This window comes from Alligator mississippiensis, chromosome 5 (assembly GCF_030867095.1).
Source record: "Alligator mississippiensis isolate rAllMis1 chromosome 5, rAllMis1, whole genome shotgun sequence".
NCBI lineage: Eukaryota > Metazoa > Chordata > Crocodylia > Alligatoridae > Alligator > Alligator mississippiensis.
Window position 1 is genome coordinate 65,133,605 of NC_081828.1, and position 19,057 is coordinate 65,152,661.

General features: G+C 44.7%; 1 protein-coding gene across 2 annotated transcripts in view; it reads left to right on the forward strand.

Moving 5' to 3' along the window:
• CFH (complement factor H) overlaps positions 1 to 13,019 on the forward strand; it is a 104,185-nt gene extending 91,166 nt beyond the window's left edge. The window contains exons 23-25 of one of the 2 annotated variants that reach the window (XM_059728416.1): positions 8,217 to 8,399; positions 9,787 to 9,987; positions 10,220 to 10,897. In XM_059728416.1, coding sequence (XP_059584399.1) covers positions 8,217 to 8,399; positions 9,787 to 9,987; positions 10,220 to 10,242 — 407 coding nt within the window. In that variant the 3' untranslated portion in view covers positions 10,243 to 10,897. Of the gene's footprint in view, positions 1 to 8,216; positions 8,400 to 9,786; positions 9,988 to 10,219; positions 10,898 to 12,377 lie in introns of those variants that run through there. The other variant, XM_059728417.1, reaches the window with a different exon arrangement.
• Positions 13,020 to 19,057: the final 6,038 nt, after the last annotated feature.

Sequence of the window (19,057 nt, forward strand, 5' to 3'; positions counted from 1 at the left end):
GGTTTTCCCATGCTTCTGGGCTTTGTTGGTTACCACCCCTACCCCTGGCTTTCTGGTAGACATGTAAGGGTCCTTTTCAGCCTTTCTCAGAGGCATTAGGTGTTGGCTGCTGCTGTGGCTGCGGCTTTTGACTGGTGCTTGGGTATTTGCCAGTGATCCAGCTGAGCATAAAGGCTGGAGGTTCTTGGCTAGAGGGTCTTTCCCCTCTTCTAAGGACAGTACCATTCATCATATTTGGGGTCAGGAAGAAATTTAAACAATGGTTACATTTGTATGGATTCATGGGGGTTTTGCCTTCCTTCGGAGCATGGGAGGGGTGTACCCCTCTATTTGGGATCTCTTGATCTTTTTACTAAAAACCTTTATAGAAGTTGGATATTGACTGCTATGGTTCCCCCTGCTTTACCTCTGACAGGTTTGGGTGTTATGTGTTGTGTCAGTGTTGATAGCAGTTTTACAAAGAGTTTAGATTATGGATTTGTATAGGATGGGCCAGATAGGGCTCAGGCAGGGGGTTGGACAGAGGGTGTGATCTGTTGCCCTGCCCCCTGGCCCATGAGGTCTTCTGCCTCCCAGGGACCCCTATCTGGGATGTGGCAGAGAGGACTCCTAAACTTGTCTGGCCCTCTGACCACTACCCCATGCTCGTCATTCATGTGGGCATGAATGACATGGTTTGGAGGAATCCTGGTTAGGTCATGAGTGACTACATGGCTCTAGGGGGTTGGGCTCAGAGGGCACAGGTAGTTTTCTCCTCGATCATTCTGCTTATGGGTCACAGGCACAGGAGGGAGAGACATATTGAAGAAGTCAACAGAAGATGGCAGGATTTGTGCCACCACATAGGCTTTGGCTTCTTTGATCACAGTCCTCATGGTCAGACCCAGAGAGTGATAGTTGATGGAACCAAGTCAGCGTGGTGCATGGCGGAAGTGACAACCAGAGAATCAGTGGGTTAGGTAACACAAGGAAACTCACTCCTTCCCCATCCCATGGACGGGACTCTTCTAAGAGGACAGGGAAGCCCAAGGATTCTGATGGCAGGCTTAGCTGCCTGTACACAAATGCCAGGAGCATGGGGAAAAACAGGAGGAACTGGCCCATCTGCTAAGCAAAAATTAATATGATCTCATAGGGATAATGGAGACCTGCTGGGACTCCATCTATGACTGGACCACAGGTATTGATGGATATACGTTGTGCAGGAGGGATTGTGTTGCAAGGAAGGGCAGGGGTGTAGCTGTGTATGTAAAGGAGCAGTACATTTTCCTATACATTTTCCTATAAACAGAGATTGGCACCCAATGAAGGCAACTCGAGACCTTCTTGGTTAGAATACAGGAAGAACGTGGTGAAGGGGATATAGCTGTAGGAGCCCATTACAAACCTCCTACCTAGGAGGAAGGATCTTGACCATGAATTCTCTAGGGAACTAATAAAGGCTGCGCACTCTTGGTGCATGGGCAACTTCAACCACCCTGACATCTCATGGGAAGAGCATTCAGACATATCTGATCAGTCGCAAAGCTTTCTCATGTGCATCGATGAGCTGTATTTGACTCAAGAAGTCTACGGGCCAACAAGAGGTCAGGCACTGTTGTATCTGGTACTAGCCAAAGGGGATAAACTTATCAACGACCTGAGGATCGAAGGGAAGTTTGGTGACAGTGATCATGACTTGATCACTTTCTCCATCCATCACAAAGCTGGCAAATCTGTCCGAAATCCTTGACTTTAGGAAAGCTGACTTTCACAAGCTCAAGAGGTTGGTTGTTGGAGCCCTGAGAAACCATGATCTGACAGGGAGGGGAATCTATGATGAGTGGTCACTCCTTAAGGACATGATCCTAAAGCACAAGCGAAGTCCCTTCCAGCCCATATGAAAGATAGCAAAAGAGCTGGGAGATCCCCTTGGCTCAATAGGGAACTCATGGACCTCCTGAATCTGAAAAGGGAAACTTATAAGGGATGGAAGTTGGGAGCTACCACTAAGGAGGATTATGTAGCACTGGCCTGCACCTGTAGGGATTGGACCAGAAAAGCCAAGGCTGAAACCGAACTCAAACTGACTATGGGAATCAAGAACAATTAAAAAGTCCTTCAAATACATGGGAAGTCAGAAAAAAAAAAAAAACAAGGACAACAGTGGACCCTTGCTGAACCATTTGGGAACAACCAGCACACAGGAGAAAGGCAATCTCCCCAACGATTACTTTTCATTGGTTTTCCACCAGCCCAAGGGTATCACCCTGCCTGACAGGACACAGGACTACCAGGGTAAAGGTGATCATATGCTTATCATTGTCAAAGATCTTGTGAGGTAACAATTTGAGAGGCTGGACATCCACACATCAGCTGGCACAGATGGAATGCATCCAAGAGTGTTAAAAAAGTTGGCTGACATCATAACATGACCAATGGCGAGTCTATCTGAGAACTCATGGTGCTCGGGAGAGGTTCCTCAAGATTGGAAGAGGGACAATGTGATCTTCAAGAAAGGAAGAAAAAAAGATTCAGGGAACTACAGGCCAGTCAGTTTGACCTCAGTCCCTGGAAAGATCCTGGAAAAAATCATCATAGAAACCATCAACAACAGGCTAATGGAAGGCAGCACTGTGAGAGATAGCCAACATGACTTTGTTGCAATTAAGTCTTCCCTGACCAACCTCATTTCCTTCTCTGACCAGGTGATGTGTCACCTGGACAAAAAAGAAGAGGTTGATGTTATATATTTAAACTTCAAAAAAGCTTTTGACTTGTTCTCCCATGATATCCTCATGGTAAAACTGGGGAACTGCAGCCTCAATAACCATATGGTCCGATGGCTGGGGAACTGACTCCATGCTCAGACCCAGAGAGTGATAGTCGATGGAACCAAGTCAACATGGTGAATGGTGACTAGTGGCATCCCCCAGGGCTCAGTTCTCAGACCAGCACTCTTTAATGTATTCATAAATGATGTGGACTTAGGTGTCAGAAGCAGACTGGCTAAATTCGCAGATGACACCAAATTATGGAGAAGTGCAGTCACACTAGAGTAGTGGCCTCCAATCTTTAATGTAGGAAATTACCTTTAGCATTGAAAAGCAACCCAAGATCTACCATGCATCACCACCACCCTGCTCCTTCCTGCCCAGCAGGTAAGTCTGTAGGAAGGGAAAGGGGCGGGGGGAGATCAAGGCAGAGGGAGAAAAAATTATTTGGGGTCCCCATTCAACTTATCCCTGCTCCTGTCCCTGCTGCACTATCTCTCACCACAGGGGCCTTCATTTAGCCACCACCCATTCCCTCCCCCACAGACTGGCCTGCTGGGCTGGGGCACACATTTGCATGCATGCAAACACTCAGCTCCCCACCCCAGACTAAAATTGACTCCAGAGGCTCCGAGATCTACTGGTGGATCGAGATCCACTGGTTGGTGACCACTGCACTAGAGGATAGGCTTCAATTCAGGCTGATCTGGACAGGCTCATAAGGTGGGTAGATCAAAACATGAAGACATTCAACACTGAGAAATGCAACTTTTTTCAAAGTTTTCACCTTGGGAGAAAAAACCCACATCATATTTATAGGCTCGGTAGTGCTACACTAACTAACACCACAACCAAAAGAGACTTGGGGGTCATGATTGACCACAAGATGAACATGAGCCACCAATTCAATGCCAGAGCTGGCAAAGCAAATACCAATGCATCTCAAGCACAACCCAAGAAGTCATCCTCCTGCTTTACTCAGCCTTGGTAAGGCCACAGCTGGAGCACTGCATTCAGTTCTGGGCTCCACACTTTAGAAAGGATGTAGAGAATCCTGAGAGAGTCCAGAGGAGAGCCACACACATGATTACAGTTCAAAAGAACAGGTGTTCTGAGAAGCTGAGAGGCATGGAACTCTTCAGCTTGGACAAGCAAAGTCCCAAGGAGCACTTGGTGGCAGCCTATAAGTATGTAAGGGATTTGCACCAGGAACTGGGAGAATGTCTGTTCACCAGGTCACCCGAAGAGAAGACAAGGTCTAATGGTCACAAACTGCTGGAAGACCATTTTAGATTGGACATAAGGAAAAACTTCTTTACTGTCCAAGTCTCCAAAGTCTGGAATAGACTCCCCCTTAGAAGTGGTGGAAGCAGCTACTCTGGATACCTTTAAGAAACACTTGGATGCTCCTTGCTGGGATGATTTGACCCCAGCTGACTTTCTGCCCCTTGGGCAGGAAGCTGGACCTGATGATCTCACGAGGTCCCTTCCAGCCCTAATGTCTATGACATCTACAGACTAAATGACCTCTGGAGGTCCCTTCCAGTTCCACTTCTCTATTGAGTCTGTGATTCTATGATATCATGACTCTTTTATTCAGTCAGGCTTTCACAGAAATTCAAAGGGAGTTCAGCCTGAACAACATCTGAGGAAAGGTTGAAAATACTGAAGTGCTTTAAAGCTCAGGGGATATGTTCCTCCATGACACATTCCAAGATCCCCACACAGGAAAATGCCACTAATAATGTCATAGTTCAGTGGAAACAGACTTCCACTGAGGATCATTAAGCCAAATATAGCTGCAAACTACATATTGCCACACTTGTTCAGGTTGGGCCAGATCCTATTTACCCTTCCTCCACCTAAGTTGTGGTGTGTGTAGTACTTCTAGACAGTTTAGGATTCTGTTTCTCTCTGTGGGGAATTAGGATTGCCCTCTACATATGCCTGTTAGAACTGAGAGAAAGAAGAACACTCCCAGCCTCTTAGGCTAATAGCCTAGGGGCTTGGCCACTTGACCAAGGCATAGGATACCTGGGTTCTAGGCAAGGTTTGCAGAATCTGTCTCATTACCAGGCAATTCCATTTGTGTGGAAAGAGCTATGCCAGAATGATAGATAAACTAATGCTTGCATTTGTAGGGTCTCTATACATACCTGCATTGCTTGGATTTCTCTTTTTTTGCAGAGCATCTGTCTGTCATAACAGAGCTTCTGATCTTAAAAATGTAAATTACAAAAGTAAAAAAGAAAACCCCAAAAAACCCACATAATGCCAAAACTCAGTAATATCAAGGTACAGGTATTCTGGCTGGTTTTTGGCTGTTTTGGGTTTTTAGGGTTTCTTTTTCAGTTGAATTGATATTTGTATGTCCTAAGTGTCCTAAGTGGGTCCCAGATGATTACAGTTCAGTCATATCATTAAAATAGAGAAACCACGCTGATGTAAACACGCACCCCTTCTAGCAAATGCAATTACCTTCTTGCCCGTTCCATCCCTGAAAGCCTAAGTGAGATTTTCAGTGTGTCCTCAAAGTGAGTAGACTTAGGATTTTACAGGCCATGGAGGGAAATGGATTCCAGGGTCAAAAGAAGGGAAGACAGGGAGGTTGTGTCAGGTGCCTTCTCTGTAGTCAGCTATGGACGTTCAGGCAAAGTGCAGGGGCTGCTCCCTCAGGAACGGTTGTTACCAAATTTGCCCATTACTTTGGGGTGTGCTCATTTATTAGGGATAGTATCTAGGGTCTTGGTGATTCTGTCAATGTGCTGCTCGTGTTACTATACGGAGCTGTATTTCTCCCTTCTGCAGGCCCTCACCCCCAGTGGAGCTATCTTGCAGGACTCAATCTCAATGGGACTGGGTTCCTCCAGTTACCAAATCAGTCATACACACAAACACACACAAATTAACGTGACACGCCTGAGCTGGCTGGGCTGATCAGCATGGACAGGCTGACACCCTCATATGCCAAGAATCAGTTCATAAGAGCAACAATAAAATGCAGTCAGACACAAGCACACAGGTAAACAGAATCCCTCTGAATCCAGCTGGGTGTCCAGCTGACACCCTCATGGGCCAGCATTCAGTTCATAAGGGCACGTCTGAGTCAAACTGGGTCAATCAGCCTGTACAAGCTGATCCCCTTATGTGTTTCAAACTCAGCACGTCCCAATCTTTGGCCTCTTGATGAGCAGACCCCACAATAATTTAGGCTTCACAGGGATCTTTAGCATAGGTAAAAGAAGCGTTGCTACAGAGCACGGGAGGAAAGAGAAGCAGAGAAGGAAAAATATACCCAGTTACTACCAGTTTGACTATAAAAGTTATTTATTGCTAAGCATATGAAATATATAATAGTACTAGTAGTAATAGACATGCAAAAGAAAAACAAACACAAACAATGACAATACTACCCTGGTTTCACTAAGTATTTGGGAAAACTTAGCTCAGGCTTAACTAATACAGTTCAGGTTCAGAAGTTTATGCCTAGACAGAAGAGACAGAACGCTGGGGTCTCACCTAGTCCACGGTACTCAGGCTGCAAAGCTGACAGGCACAGTCCATAGCACAATCCTTCAAGAGAGAGACGATCTGTTCTTCCAGCATCCCAAGAATGACAGGGGATGGTGTCAGCACAGGAGTTTTCTTCTTCTTTCCTTTTCTCTCTCTTTCCTCCTGCTTCTTCTTTTTCTTTCTTTTTTCCTTTAAGCACATACACTTACAGATTTTTATACCCTCAGTTCAGCTGCTTCAAAGCACCCTCAGTAGTGTAAATCATTGTCTTTTCTATTGACAAGGGGTTATCTGGTTTGGACCATCTCAGGAAACTGATTGATAATCAGGAAACATTTAAGATTAGGGAGTAACCCAAATATTTGGGAGCTAGCTTGAGATTCCTATGGATGGCAGATATACTGATGGGATATCTCATGGTTTCTTCAGGAACAATAGATAGCTTGCAGCATCAGGATTTTGGATTTTTACTTGTTGTGCACAAGCCTCAGCTTAGCATGACTTTTCCAGATTTTACTATAGTCTTTTAACAGACTTAAGACAATTATTGGGGTGCTCATAACCTTTTGTGGAGAGGACTCCCACCAGTCGTCTCGGGAAAGATATGACAACACCTGGGATTAGGGCTCCAGCAGGCTGGATGCTGTGATGAACCCTTAACCATTGTTCAAATGTTGCCCATACCCCCTCTGACTTGGTCTCTTGCCTCAGCATTCCCTAACCCGGCAACCGAGTTTTAGTCAATCAAGTTTAAATAGGCCTCCCATAGTGGGACCGGGGAATGTACGGCCCGAGGTGCCTATTAAACTTAGAGCTGTGTGTGTGTGTCTGCGGGGGGGGGGAAAGTCCTTAGCAAATCCAGATTAGAACTGGTCTGATAAATGCTGAGCTGGGTGTGTGTGAACATGGGGTGATTAACATTGGAAGCACAGATTCCCCATCATGCAGTGCTCTCCTGCTTCTCTGGTCCCAGAATTCACTGCAGTCTCTGCTTCAGGCTTTCTGTTTTCCATCTTTCATGTAAATGAATGGTCATCTGGTTCCATCTCAGATGCAAATGAGACCGAGGGCAGTTGTTCACTCTTATCACCCCTATCTGGAGAGTTTTAGGTGCGTCTCTCACTGCATCTTAATCAGTTTCATTTAGGTGGGGGGGGGGGGGGGGTGAGTCCTTTGTGAGTCAGACAGACTGCATCCTGTGCCAGGGTTGCCCAAGAATACAGAGCTGAGACGTAACACGGTAGCCACAAGAGAGGAGCAGAAATGTGGGAGAGGAGAGTTACATCTCCTGCTGAGCTTCTTGTTTTTCCTTTGCTGTTTTCTGTCCCCTCTGCATTTTTTGTGCTTTCTTTCTGTTCCCATCATGTTAAAGACAACACTAAGGTCATAATTCACCCTAATGTGGTACACCAAATTCCTTTCTCAAACATGCAACATTAACACTTGGCCACGGGGATGGAACATACTGTAGAGAACTGCAGTTCCCTCCGTAACAAGAAGTAGAGGGATAAGAAAAAGAGCCATGGTTATGGATGAGTTGTGTCCAAGCCTCCTTCCTTTTTTCTTTTCTTGACAGTCAGTTGTTAGAGATCAGGATGGTAGAATTAGTGCGGCTGCAATGCCTGGGAACCGAAGGATTGCATACTACCACACGTTCTCCATCTGAAACATGGCCTTGAATCAGGGGTTGAGAAAGCTAGGGCCATTCATTTTCTTATTTTGTGATGAAATATTATTTTGTCAGTTTAAATTCAAAGCTACATATACTTTACCTCAATGATTTAGCTATAAGGATTTAGGTTTGAAATAGGATGATTACTCTCCCCTTTAATTGATTGTAGTGATCTATCAAAGTAAATAGGTAGGGGGTCATGTGTAACACTTCTGTTTTCACAGCATTTTCTGGAAATAAATTATGATGTATTTCTGGATGTATATACTTCATTTCAGAGGCTGCTGGAAGATGTGGGCCCCCACCTACCATTGAAAATGGAGATACCACTACTTTTCCATTATTATACTATGAACGAGATGCAGTAGTGACATACAAATGTAAAAATCTCTATATAATGAAGGGATCTCAATATGCTACATGCAACTCAGGGCAATGGACAGAACCTCCAACTTGCATAGGTGGGTACGAAATGTATTTAATAACAATGTTTTGTGATGAGTTCTGTAGTGATGATTTTCAGTGGTGGGGTCCATGTCAGCTGTCACCGAATCTGAAAATCCCGCAGGTGAAGATTGCCATTTTGATTTAAAACAGGATATGAGAGGCACATATTCTGGCCCTCAAAGTGTGTTGTCAGAGTCCAATCCTCTCCTGCCCTTTGCCAATGTGTAATAATGATGAATAATCAATTTTTCCAGTCAGTAACCCTGAAATTACTGCATTTTTCTTTTTATATCACTTCCCATGCCCCCAATAAGGCATTCATCTTAGTTTTGGAAGGCAAAATGTACAGGAAAAAACCCCCACTTTTTCAGTATCCAGGATGAGAAGCTATGGCATGCAGTGGTTTATTCACCCTCAGCCAGCTCACTGGCTACTTTAGGCTACGGTGTTAACACTTCTCCATTGAACCAAAAGCTGTTGCTAATTCAGCAGCAACTGTGTGAGGGTGAAAACTGGACTCCAACCCTGGTGTTTGTGGTCCAGAGAGAAGCAGCAGTCATTACTGCACAGAGTCTCCATGCTTCCACTCAGGCAAAGGAAATCAACTTCTCCACTGGAGACTCACCCCTATTTTGGAAAGACAATTTTTAAAGAAAAGGTGTGAGTTTTAAGTGAGTAAATAAATATTTTTTTTAAGTTTTCAAAGGATTTTAGCAGTAACTGGGCTGGAAGTAACTGCTGTTCTTGTGTCCTCTCTAAGTAGGCGTGCCCAGGGTCAGTGCCTGGATTGCCAACTGCTTCTTATGCTACTGTTATCTTTTAACAATTAGTGCTGCAGAAGATGTGGCTGAAGCAAATTGTACTTCACTGATCCCAATTGTTCAGTTCTGCAAATGCCAACATGGCACTTAGGTTGGATCCAGACATGCAGGCACATGTGGTTTGTGGCTGTGCAAACCACTTTGGGGCACCACAAACCACACAGGTTGCATATTAAAATGTGCTGGGATTTCCCAGTAGAAAAAAAAAAAAAGAAACATGAAAAAGGCACAGAGGCACATGGAGACCCTGTGTCAAGGCACCCTGTGCCCCAAACCACTCCCCACCTTCCCCTCCCCAAAGCACATGAGCAGGGACAGACACTGCAGCACAAAGTAGAGGTAGAAACTTGTGCTACTATATTATTTGTGCTTCTGGACACGCATAACCCTGCTTGTGTGAGTATACCCTTAAAGGCTTCTCTCAAGATCTTTCCTGGACTTGCAACCTCTCAAGCTATTCCAGCACAAATCTTCCCTGAAAATATTCTATGTAAAAGGGTTTATAATAATGATTGCATAAATGAAATTTCCCATGGTAAATCCATGAGTAAACAATTGAATTGCATGTTCCTGTTTTTAGAGCCCTGTACAGCATCTGAGGAGGATATGGCGGAAAACAATATTAGACTGAAATGGGCTTCAGGAGAGAAATTGTATTCTCCATCTGGAGATGTTATAGAATTTGAATGCATACCTGGGTATGTGAGGGATCCAGCATCTCCTTCGTTTAGAGTACAGTGCCAGGAGGGGAAATTGCCATATCCTAGATGTAAGCTCAGAGGTAAGTAATTTTTTAAGACACTGTTAATTCATAGCAGTCTGTTTAAAACAATATATAATGTATAATGCAGCATGTCGAGTGAAAGTGGCAACAAACAGAAGCAAGGTTATCAGAGCACTAGTTGAGCTGGGATGATCCAATCTACTCACTCGATCTTCTATTGGTAGAAAATGGTAGAAGAGCTTTGTAAATGTCCTGACTTACTCAAATTTTGTGGCTGGCTCCTCCACAGGGCTAATTGCTCTTGTCATCTGAGATGCTATGGAGCTGTTTTTTTTAATAATCCACAAGTACTTGCTGCAGCTCACATCTGCTAAGAAGTGCCATGATGGCTGAAGTTTCCTGGTCTTCATTCTTTCCTGAGAAACCTTCTGACGCATGAACATTTTGGTTACACCAATTTGTCTACCACTCCAACATAGCTGCAGAAGCTGACGGAGGCTGTTGCTGCTGGGTTTGTGCAGACAGTAACTAATGTCCCCCGCAAAATTATTTATCATCATGTTGTCCTGTTTGGAAAACTTCACTTTTTGTGGTATCTCCTGATTTAGATCCTGATCCAGGTCTTGCTTTACTTTCTTCTGGCCATCTTGTTTTCTCTGTTCCCTACCATTATTACAGTTATATTGATGAACAGGTCCCTAATAAATGAGACAAGACACACCTCCAACTCAGCTCAGATTAATTCGCCACAGTGCAGAAAATGTACACTTTTGCTGTGTCTCTCTGAGAGCAAAGCACAAGTTCTTATTTACACTTTTGCTGGAGAAGTCAGACGCTAGGAAAATGGGTAAATGCCAGCAGCATGTCTTTCAGGGAGCTCCCTCTGTTCTCCAGTATTTCCTTCTGTATTTTGTCAGCATATATGTATGTACTGTTACCTTTAATAAACATCTATGAATGGCCAGTTTATCTGTCTTTGGGTTTAATACCCTTGTAACCAAGGTCAAACTGGTTTTCCTGTGATTTTGGAAGGTGTCATTTAGCCAAAAATTATGTCCAGCATGAAATTACAGATTCAGAGGGGAAAGGTTCTTGATTCATCTTCCCACTGTGCTGAAACACCTCCTTATTACCTTCTATTTTCCCTACTTCATTTCATGATCATAGTAACAAAGTTACCACTCTTTGTATTATCTTCAATGTTTTTGATCATGTAACAAACTCCATAGGGTTGCATAATTCAGTCATTCTGATCAGTAAAACTGAGGCTACAGTGTGCATGTATTTATTTTATATATGGTATTGGTTGTTTGCACAAGTTTGCATTGTGTTATCTGGACTCAAAGATGTCTTCCAGTCTATTACAAAACTGCCCTTCTTGCCAGGCAATCCAAAATGGATAGGACTGGCCACAGAGCAGCACTACTGTTTCTTTCATCTCTGCTTGCAGGTTTCCGTCTAGTTCCAGGAGAGAGTAATGTTAACCCTTTTCATCTGAAACATTGAACTAATAAGGGGGCGCATTATGGGTTTGTTGTCTGTGAATTAGAACTGAATGATAGATATAGATTATTTCTGGTTTTTTGCTTACAAAAACTCTACACAAAGATATTGTTCATAAGTTGAAGTATTCCTTTCCACGCCCTTATGCTTTTAAAAAATATTTTCTCATGACTTTTTTCAGGGCCAAACTACAACTGTTCACTGCTAGCACTGATGCTGATATCTCACTGTTTCTGATCCTCATTGATACCCATTCATTCCCAGACCTGGTATTTTCCCAGCCCCAGAAAAGCTCCTCAGCTGAATGACTTCAGCTTCTCATCATGCCTTGTATATTGTCTAGTCTAGGGTCCTTCCTCTTTTCATTCTCTCATCTATCACTAAAATTAAGGGCCAGTAAAATTTACTTCTGTGCCACTGAGTAAATATGATGGCACTCATGTATTATGCTGTGAAATATTATACCTTCTTAATAGTACTGTGGAAATAATTCCTGGGTTTAGATAAAGAAGACCAGATGAAAACAACTGATAGAGAGCTCTGGTAGGAAATGGGTTCAGAGCTTCAAAAAATCCTCACATTTCAAAGCTAATAATCTCACCGTAATTACTTATAAGATACAATAAAATCTATTAAATCAGTGTACAAATATTTGTCCCCATACTAAGTTCTACTTCTAGTGAACTGTATTGTTTTTAATAAAACCACTTCAGAGGTAAATGTTAAGTTAGTTTTCATGGGGTATGTTTGTATTTACTTTCCAGCGTTGGCTGAAATCAACCAGCAAACCAGAGTGCTTTCCCACTCCCCTGTAGCTGTGCTGAAATCAACATTCTTTTTTTGTGAAAAGTCCATAAGATATTTCTGTGTTACAGATTAGGTTTCAACATTCAATATAATTAATAATCTTTTCATTGTATTATTCTAACATCTAACATTGGCAGGTACTTCAGGATGAATGAAAAGAAACATCTACAGGACTGTTTGAATTCTGGATCTGACAATCAAAATTCGTTGACCAGATATTTGTAATTTTCCTACCTAACATCCTATTTCAGCCAAGATTGTCTTCTGAGCTGATATATGTATTTCTTCCTTTTTATCTGTCATTAAATTGTATGTTGTTAAAACTTATTTTCAACAAAGTTATAAAATAGTTGAGAAACAATGGGCAAATACGTTTGGCTAGCTTTAGTCTATCCCAACTAAAGCATTTTATGGTATTTGGGAAAAACTTAACATAACTTTGGACAGGTTGTAGCACCATTTCCTATCTGGCCCAAAAGAGAAAAGACTTGACGTCTTACCAGTAACTTCCAGTTTGGGATACTTGCAATGTAATTTCCAATTAAAAAAAGTGTTGCAGTGTGTGCAGCTGAGCATTAGTACTTACTGAAGCTGAAGCGTACTCGGCTCTGTTGGCAGCTGTTTACAGTTTTCCAAATGTTTTAGCCCACACAACCTACAGCATATCCAGTCATCTACCAAATTTTGATAAGAAAATATGGATATCTCTTGTTAAAGGTTAAAACTGACAAAACCACACTTGATTTCCCTTTTCAAACATTAAAAGTGTCTGTATCGAATTTAGTACTTTAAAAAAATGTCTTATTTTGTTCTCTTTCAATTGATGATCCCCTTCTAAGGTAAATATGAAGGAACCTTAACATTTGTTTGAAAAAAAATGACACAAAGACCACTACTTGCAGATCTTTTGAACAGCAGTGAGTTGCATGGCCCTGGCACTGTGTGAATAAATGGTCTATTTCTACCCCCCACTTCATGCAACAAAGTGGAAATTAGAGCAGTGCTGTGAGGAGTACAAATTTATCATAATCTCCACATCTGCATATGAAAGTTTAACAAGGAGAAGGTGAATACATTTTCCGGATTCTCTGTTAATGAATTGCCATGCTCCATAATTTAGTGGTTTGGGTGTTAGCTGAAAATTTAGGAAACCTGTACTCAACTATTCCACTAGCCACAGATTCCTATGTGAATGTGGCCGAGTCACTTAGGATACAATGCAAAAAAAAAACAAACAAAAAAAACCAACCAAAAAACTTACATGTGATGATGCCTTTATGTCAGGCATTTAAATAGCAGAGGATTGCAAAAGGAGTGCTTCCCTGGTGGCCAGGAGTCAGACATATAGACTAGGGTTCAGCTTCCCTTTTAGGCAGGGAAGCAGCATATGGTTAAAATTAAGAGTGTTGATGATATTTAGAACCATTTATGTGGATGGTGCATGATACTTCCCATGTGCAACTTGATATTTTCTTCTGAGAATGCTTAGAAAAGATCACCTCTGGCCACAGAAGCTCTTGTGTGCTTCAGAGGGGTTCGCTGGGACATGAGGGTGCTCCAGCTTAGGACTAGCTGTCAGGCAGCCCCTGTACTGAAGCACTCTTGTGCCCCAGCCAGCTGGGGTAGTGTCTACACATGTGCTGTGGTGGAATTTTTTACCCTGCAGCAGGATAGTAGTTGTATTTAAAAATAGTATCCTGCTGCAGAGTAAATTCGTTTACTCCAGCCTAATAGAGGCACACATGTAGACGCACAACATTTACTGCACAGCTGATTAGTCTACTGTGCAGTAAATGTCTTGTGTAGATGCATTCAATGAGTGTAACTTAAATTAAACCAAGGTCATTTTTTGGATCCAGCCCCTAATTTCTCTCAAGTCTCTAGTCTTCAAAATGGGACAGTAGTACCTTCCTACTGACAGAGGCAGTTATACTGAAGTAGTACCATAATGAGGACTACATAAGTACCAAAATACCTAGGGACACAGTTTGATTAGCAAATGTTCACAAATATATTTTCAATGTTAAGGTACTCAGGGACTAATAAGACTTTCTGTCAAAGACATTATTTGACAAGTAAACGTCACTGTAATGTTTTAATAATTGCACTACTCATGCTTAAAATTAACCACATACTTATATATGTTGCTAGATTGGGACCTTGAAGCCTACAATATTTTATTCCATTGCTGAAATTGGAGCATAATCTGGCAAGAAGGAGGGAGGGAATGGCCATAAAGTATTACAGTATTAGGTATAATTCGCTTCTCCAAATCTTAGAATCTGCCAAATATTCCACTAATCTGAAGAAACAGAAGATAAAGTCTAGATTACCTTAATTTAAGGTAAAATATCTCCCAGCTCTTCATAGTTGAAGGGCAGTACTGAGGTCTTTGTAGAAATTAAATTAAATTGGCATTATGCTGTATATTAAGAGCAAAACAAGATGTTCAAATGTTCTGTTTCCAACAAATATGCCACTGTTGTGACTTACATCCTTGCAGCAAAAGTTGCCTGTACATGAGCATAAAGACTATTCTGACACTCTGTAATGACAGCACAAAAGAGAAGACATGATTTATTGAGTCTGTTGGAGCATGGCAATTACTGCACTCCAGCAGCCACCTGCATCTCATGTATCCGGGTCTCTGAGCTTCAAAATGGCAGTGGGGGCACTTGACCCAAAGCTCCCCAGGCTGCCAAAGATTCCCAAGCAGAGCCAAATGGCTGAGCCACCCCTAATTGACCAGCAGGGACATCATGGATACCCAGCTGAAGCAATGCTCGTCATGGCATGTGCCTTCATGACCATGAGCCACCCGCATGCCCACTCTGCACGCCCTGTGCCTGGCAAGTGTGTGTGTCTTAGACACCTGGGTCTGTGTGTGTGTGTGTGTGTGTGTGTGTGTGTGAGACACATACACACACAGAACCCAGGCACTAGATCATTGACTTCCACGCAGCCAACAAAGATGATGCCCAACTCCTGTGCAGCTCCCCATTCTCTGGGATGTTGGAGAGTGGGGAGCTATGCTCCCAGGGTCTCCAGTTTCATCATCTGCAATGTCATCACCCCCACAATCCTTGTCAGAGGGCTGACCTACCCCTCCTGCCCCAGCTCATGAAGCCCTATGGGGGCAGCTGGACTGCTGCACTTCAACTACAGACTGAATCTGGCACTACAAGCACATGCAGTGCAGGCATGGGGGACAGGGTGAACCCCCTGTAGTGTGTGTGGCCCTGTCCCCACATAGTGGCCACCTGTCTGGATCCATGAAGCCCTGGCAACTGGCTCCTCACCTTCATGGACCAGGAGCCCTCCACAGATGAGTAGGGCCAGAGGGTATCTAGTGTCCCCACCCTGGTACCAGGCCATGGGTCTCCTGCCACAGGATCCCCTGCCCTGCATTACAGGCAGTGCTGCCCACAACCCAGGCTGTCTGCGGACTTCTCCTCCTATCCCTCCCCAACTTCCCCTGGGGGCACATACCAGGATGTGGGGGAATGGAGCTGTGAGGAAGAGACATGCCTCAGTTTTCAATGTTGTTCTTGCCAAACTTTAACGTGTTTAATAAGCACTGTTGAACATTGCCTGTGTCTTAGCCTTGCCCATCCTCCCAATTCACACAAAACAAAAAACCTTTGGCAGCAGTGAGGGGTGGGGTGCAGTTTGACAGGGTGAGAAAGGGGTGACAAAACCTAGAATGGAGTTTTGGGTCACGGGGGGACACCACAAGGTTTGAACTCAGCAAACATGAAACCTAGGTTAGGACCCATAGGGTAGGGGGCTTTTGACCTGGAACCGTACTTTCAGGCCTCTGGAGTAAAAACCAGGGATTTCTCTGTGAAAGACCTGGACAGCTGCATGATCCTGGACCCAAAGTCTGTCTGAGATTTCTGAGGGCCAGGAGTCATCACCACAGCAGCTGCTGAAAACTGCTGGCCCACCCACATGGGACCCCTGGCCCCTCAGCCCCGAAGGCCATGTCTTCCCCTTCAAGGACCACTGACTCGCAGCCCTCACCAACACCTTGGGCTCATGTCAGGCAGCTAACGGAAACATAGGAGGTTCCTTTCCCTGACAAGGCTGTACCACTTCCCAGCTGTGGTACATGGGTGAGGAGCGGGGCCACTGGGAGTGGAAGAGCTCCCCCCCGGGGGTCTCCTGGCATGGGGGGGTGGATGAGCTGGAGCCACCAAACTCTGTTGCTAAAAGCCTCCCCAGCAACCACCTGGCCTGGAGGACTGGTGGGCTGCACTCTTCCACCTATTCTGAGCACTTCTGCACCCCTTTGGGACTAGCCTAGTCCTGCTTGGGGGCCCTGCACCTATGGGGCAACCAGCAGCAGTCCAGGACCATGTGCATTAACTCCTTATCCCGGCACTGTGACTCTCACCTCCAAACTGTGGGTGGCCATCTGGAGCCCCTGGTCATTTGACTTGGCAGCCCAGGTGTAAGCACCCCCGGCCTCTCCATTTCCCCTATACATAGCCAAATTTGTTCCTCCTGCCTGTCTCACAGCCCCTGGTGACAAGAGCCTGTAGTATACAACCTAAGCTCAGAGGCTGTGACCAAAGCTTGTAATGTCTCTTCTTCATTTTGCCAGTGCCTCATATGCAGATCTTACATTTACTTAGCAGGTGTTCACCATTCCAATTGCCACAGGCTGGCCTTCCATACACAGATGTAGAGGCTTCAAACAAGGGGAGGGTTTGCTTAGCTTGCAAGATTTGGGTGGGTGAAGGAGGGTGGGGGGGGCAGGTCCAGGGCAGGGATGGGCCCATGATTGTGAGAGGAGGGTTGGGAGTTGCTCTGAGTGATCAATACAGTGAGGACCTATACTGTAAGAATCATCCAGCACCCATTGGACCTCATTCACAGACTACATCAGAGGGATGTTGGGTGGCTTGCTAGCCTATCCTGGTATGGAACCCAAGAGTTACCCAGCCACAAGAGCTGAGCAGCTGGGATAACAGCTCCTATGTGGGGATCTGTCCATCACATGTGTCTCTTTCCAAGACTCAGAGGGAGAGAGGGAGGGAGGAAGGTCTCCGGGTTTTGACAATAAGGGAATTTTTTTCGCATTCCTAAAGCAGTTGTCAGACATAGCCACTAGGGCTGGACAAAGCTTCGGTCCCTGATTTGATTCGGCGGAGATTCGGCCTGATTCAGTGGCCAAATCTCTGAATCTGAATCGGATCAAAGGACCCTTTAATTTCTCTGAATTGAATCAGAACCCTCCGAATCGATTTGGAGAGATTTGGAAAGACTCAGTGATTTGGACATAGACACAGCTTTAAATGTTTTTTTCTACATAGATCTAGGTAGCAGGCAGCTCATGAGTGCTGTGATGGTGGGGCTCATGAAGTGTCCCACAGGATTGTGGTGGGGCAAGGGGGGGCCCCAGCACGTTCCCTGGCAGACCCGGAAATGGACTGGAAGTACTTCTGGTCCACTTCTGGATTCTCCACCAAGCATGTGCGGGGGCCCCCTGCACTCTTGTGGGACGTCTCCATCTGCCCCAGTATCGCAGCGTTCACAAGCTGCACTGGTACCTCGCGGTATGTAAAAAAATATTTAAAGCTGTGTATATGTCTGAATTTCTGATTCTCTGAATCAGTATCAAATCTTTAGATTTGGATTTGGCTGATTTGAATCAGGACAGTGATCCGAATCAACAAATCGAATCACTGTTCCCAATTTGGGCCAAAACTGAATCCAAATTGAATAGGGCCCACTTCGCATAACCCTAATAGCCACATGATACCTTCTGTTTCTGACCTGGAGGTACTCTCTGAAAAATCTTCTGTTCCCCTTTCACCTGCTAGGCTTAAATAAATGCAATCAATGTTTTTCTGTGAGTGTCTTGCAGGGATGGGGAGCCATTTGTGCATTTAAGTACTCTGGGTATCTGTGTTTAGGCACTCCCGTGGAGCACAACATGGCCTTAACAGAAACGGCAAGAACATAAGAACTGCATAGATTTATGATCCCATTGATCTCTTAAGCACCCAAGAGCAGGGGGCAGGGACTGGCACCTTGGCTGGGCTTAAGGCTTCAGCAGAGGAGGGTGGGCTGGTGGGGGGGGAGGAAGCAACCCCAACCACTGGCCCCAACCCCTTTGGGGTTTTTTTGGTCATAATGGCCTGAGAAAGGTTTAAGACCACAGGGGATGGCCTGCAGTGACCTTGGCTCCCCCTGCTGCCCCTTCCCCCCATTCCCATCACACCATGGACTCTGTTTTTCCCTGGGGCCTGGATCTTTGTCACAGTGGTGTGGAGCTGGGGTAAACCTCGCCATCGTGGGTTGCATGGCATCCTCATACAGGGTCTCACTTATCAGGAGAAATGTCAGAAGGAGTGGTTGAAGGTCCTGTGCATCACACAAGTGCAGGGGCCACTGTGCTGGTACTGGCATGGCATACTCTGCACCACTGAGAGGGGCACAGAGATGTGAGAGAGAGCTTGGTCCAGAGCAGCTATGGCCTATGTGTGGGGAACAATGTTGTGGGGCCTCCCTACACCCCCTTCTCCTCCGGTAGGGACCCTGTAGGTGAATCCTCAAAGACATCCCTGGTCCCATGGGCATAGCAGGGTGGAATCTGTTCTTGGTGAGAATATCGGATAGGTCCTTGTAGAACAAGATGGTCTTCTCACCCACCCCCCCAGATGACTTTCTAGTGTCAAGCATGTGGTAAGAATTCCTCCTCATTGACATGGTCTTGGCCAGGCACTGTTCCCAGTCTCTGTTTTGACCCTTCACCTGCATCTGCTGGGTGATGCATTTTAAGACATCTCTGATTTGGTGTCCTATATGC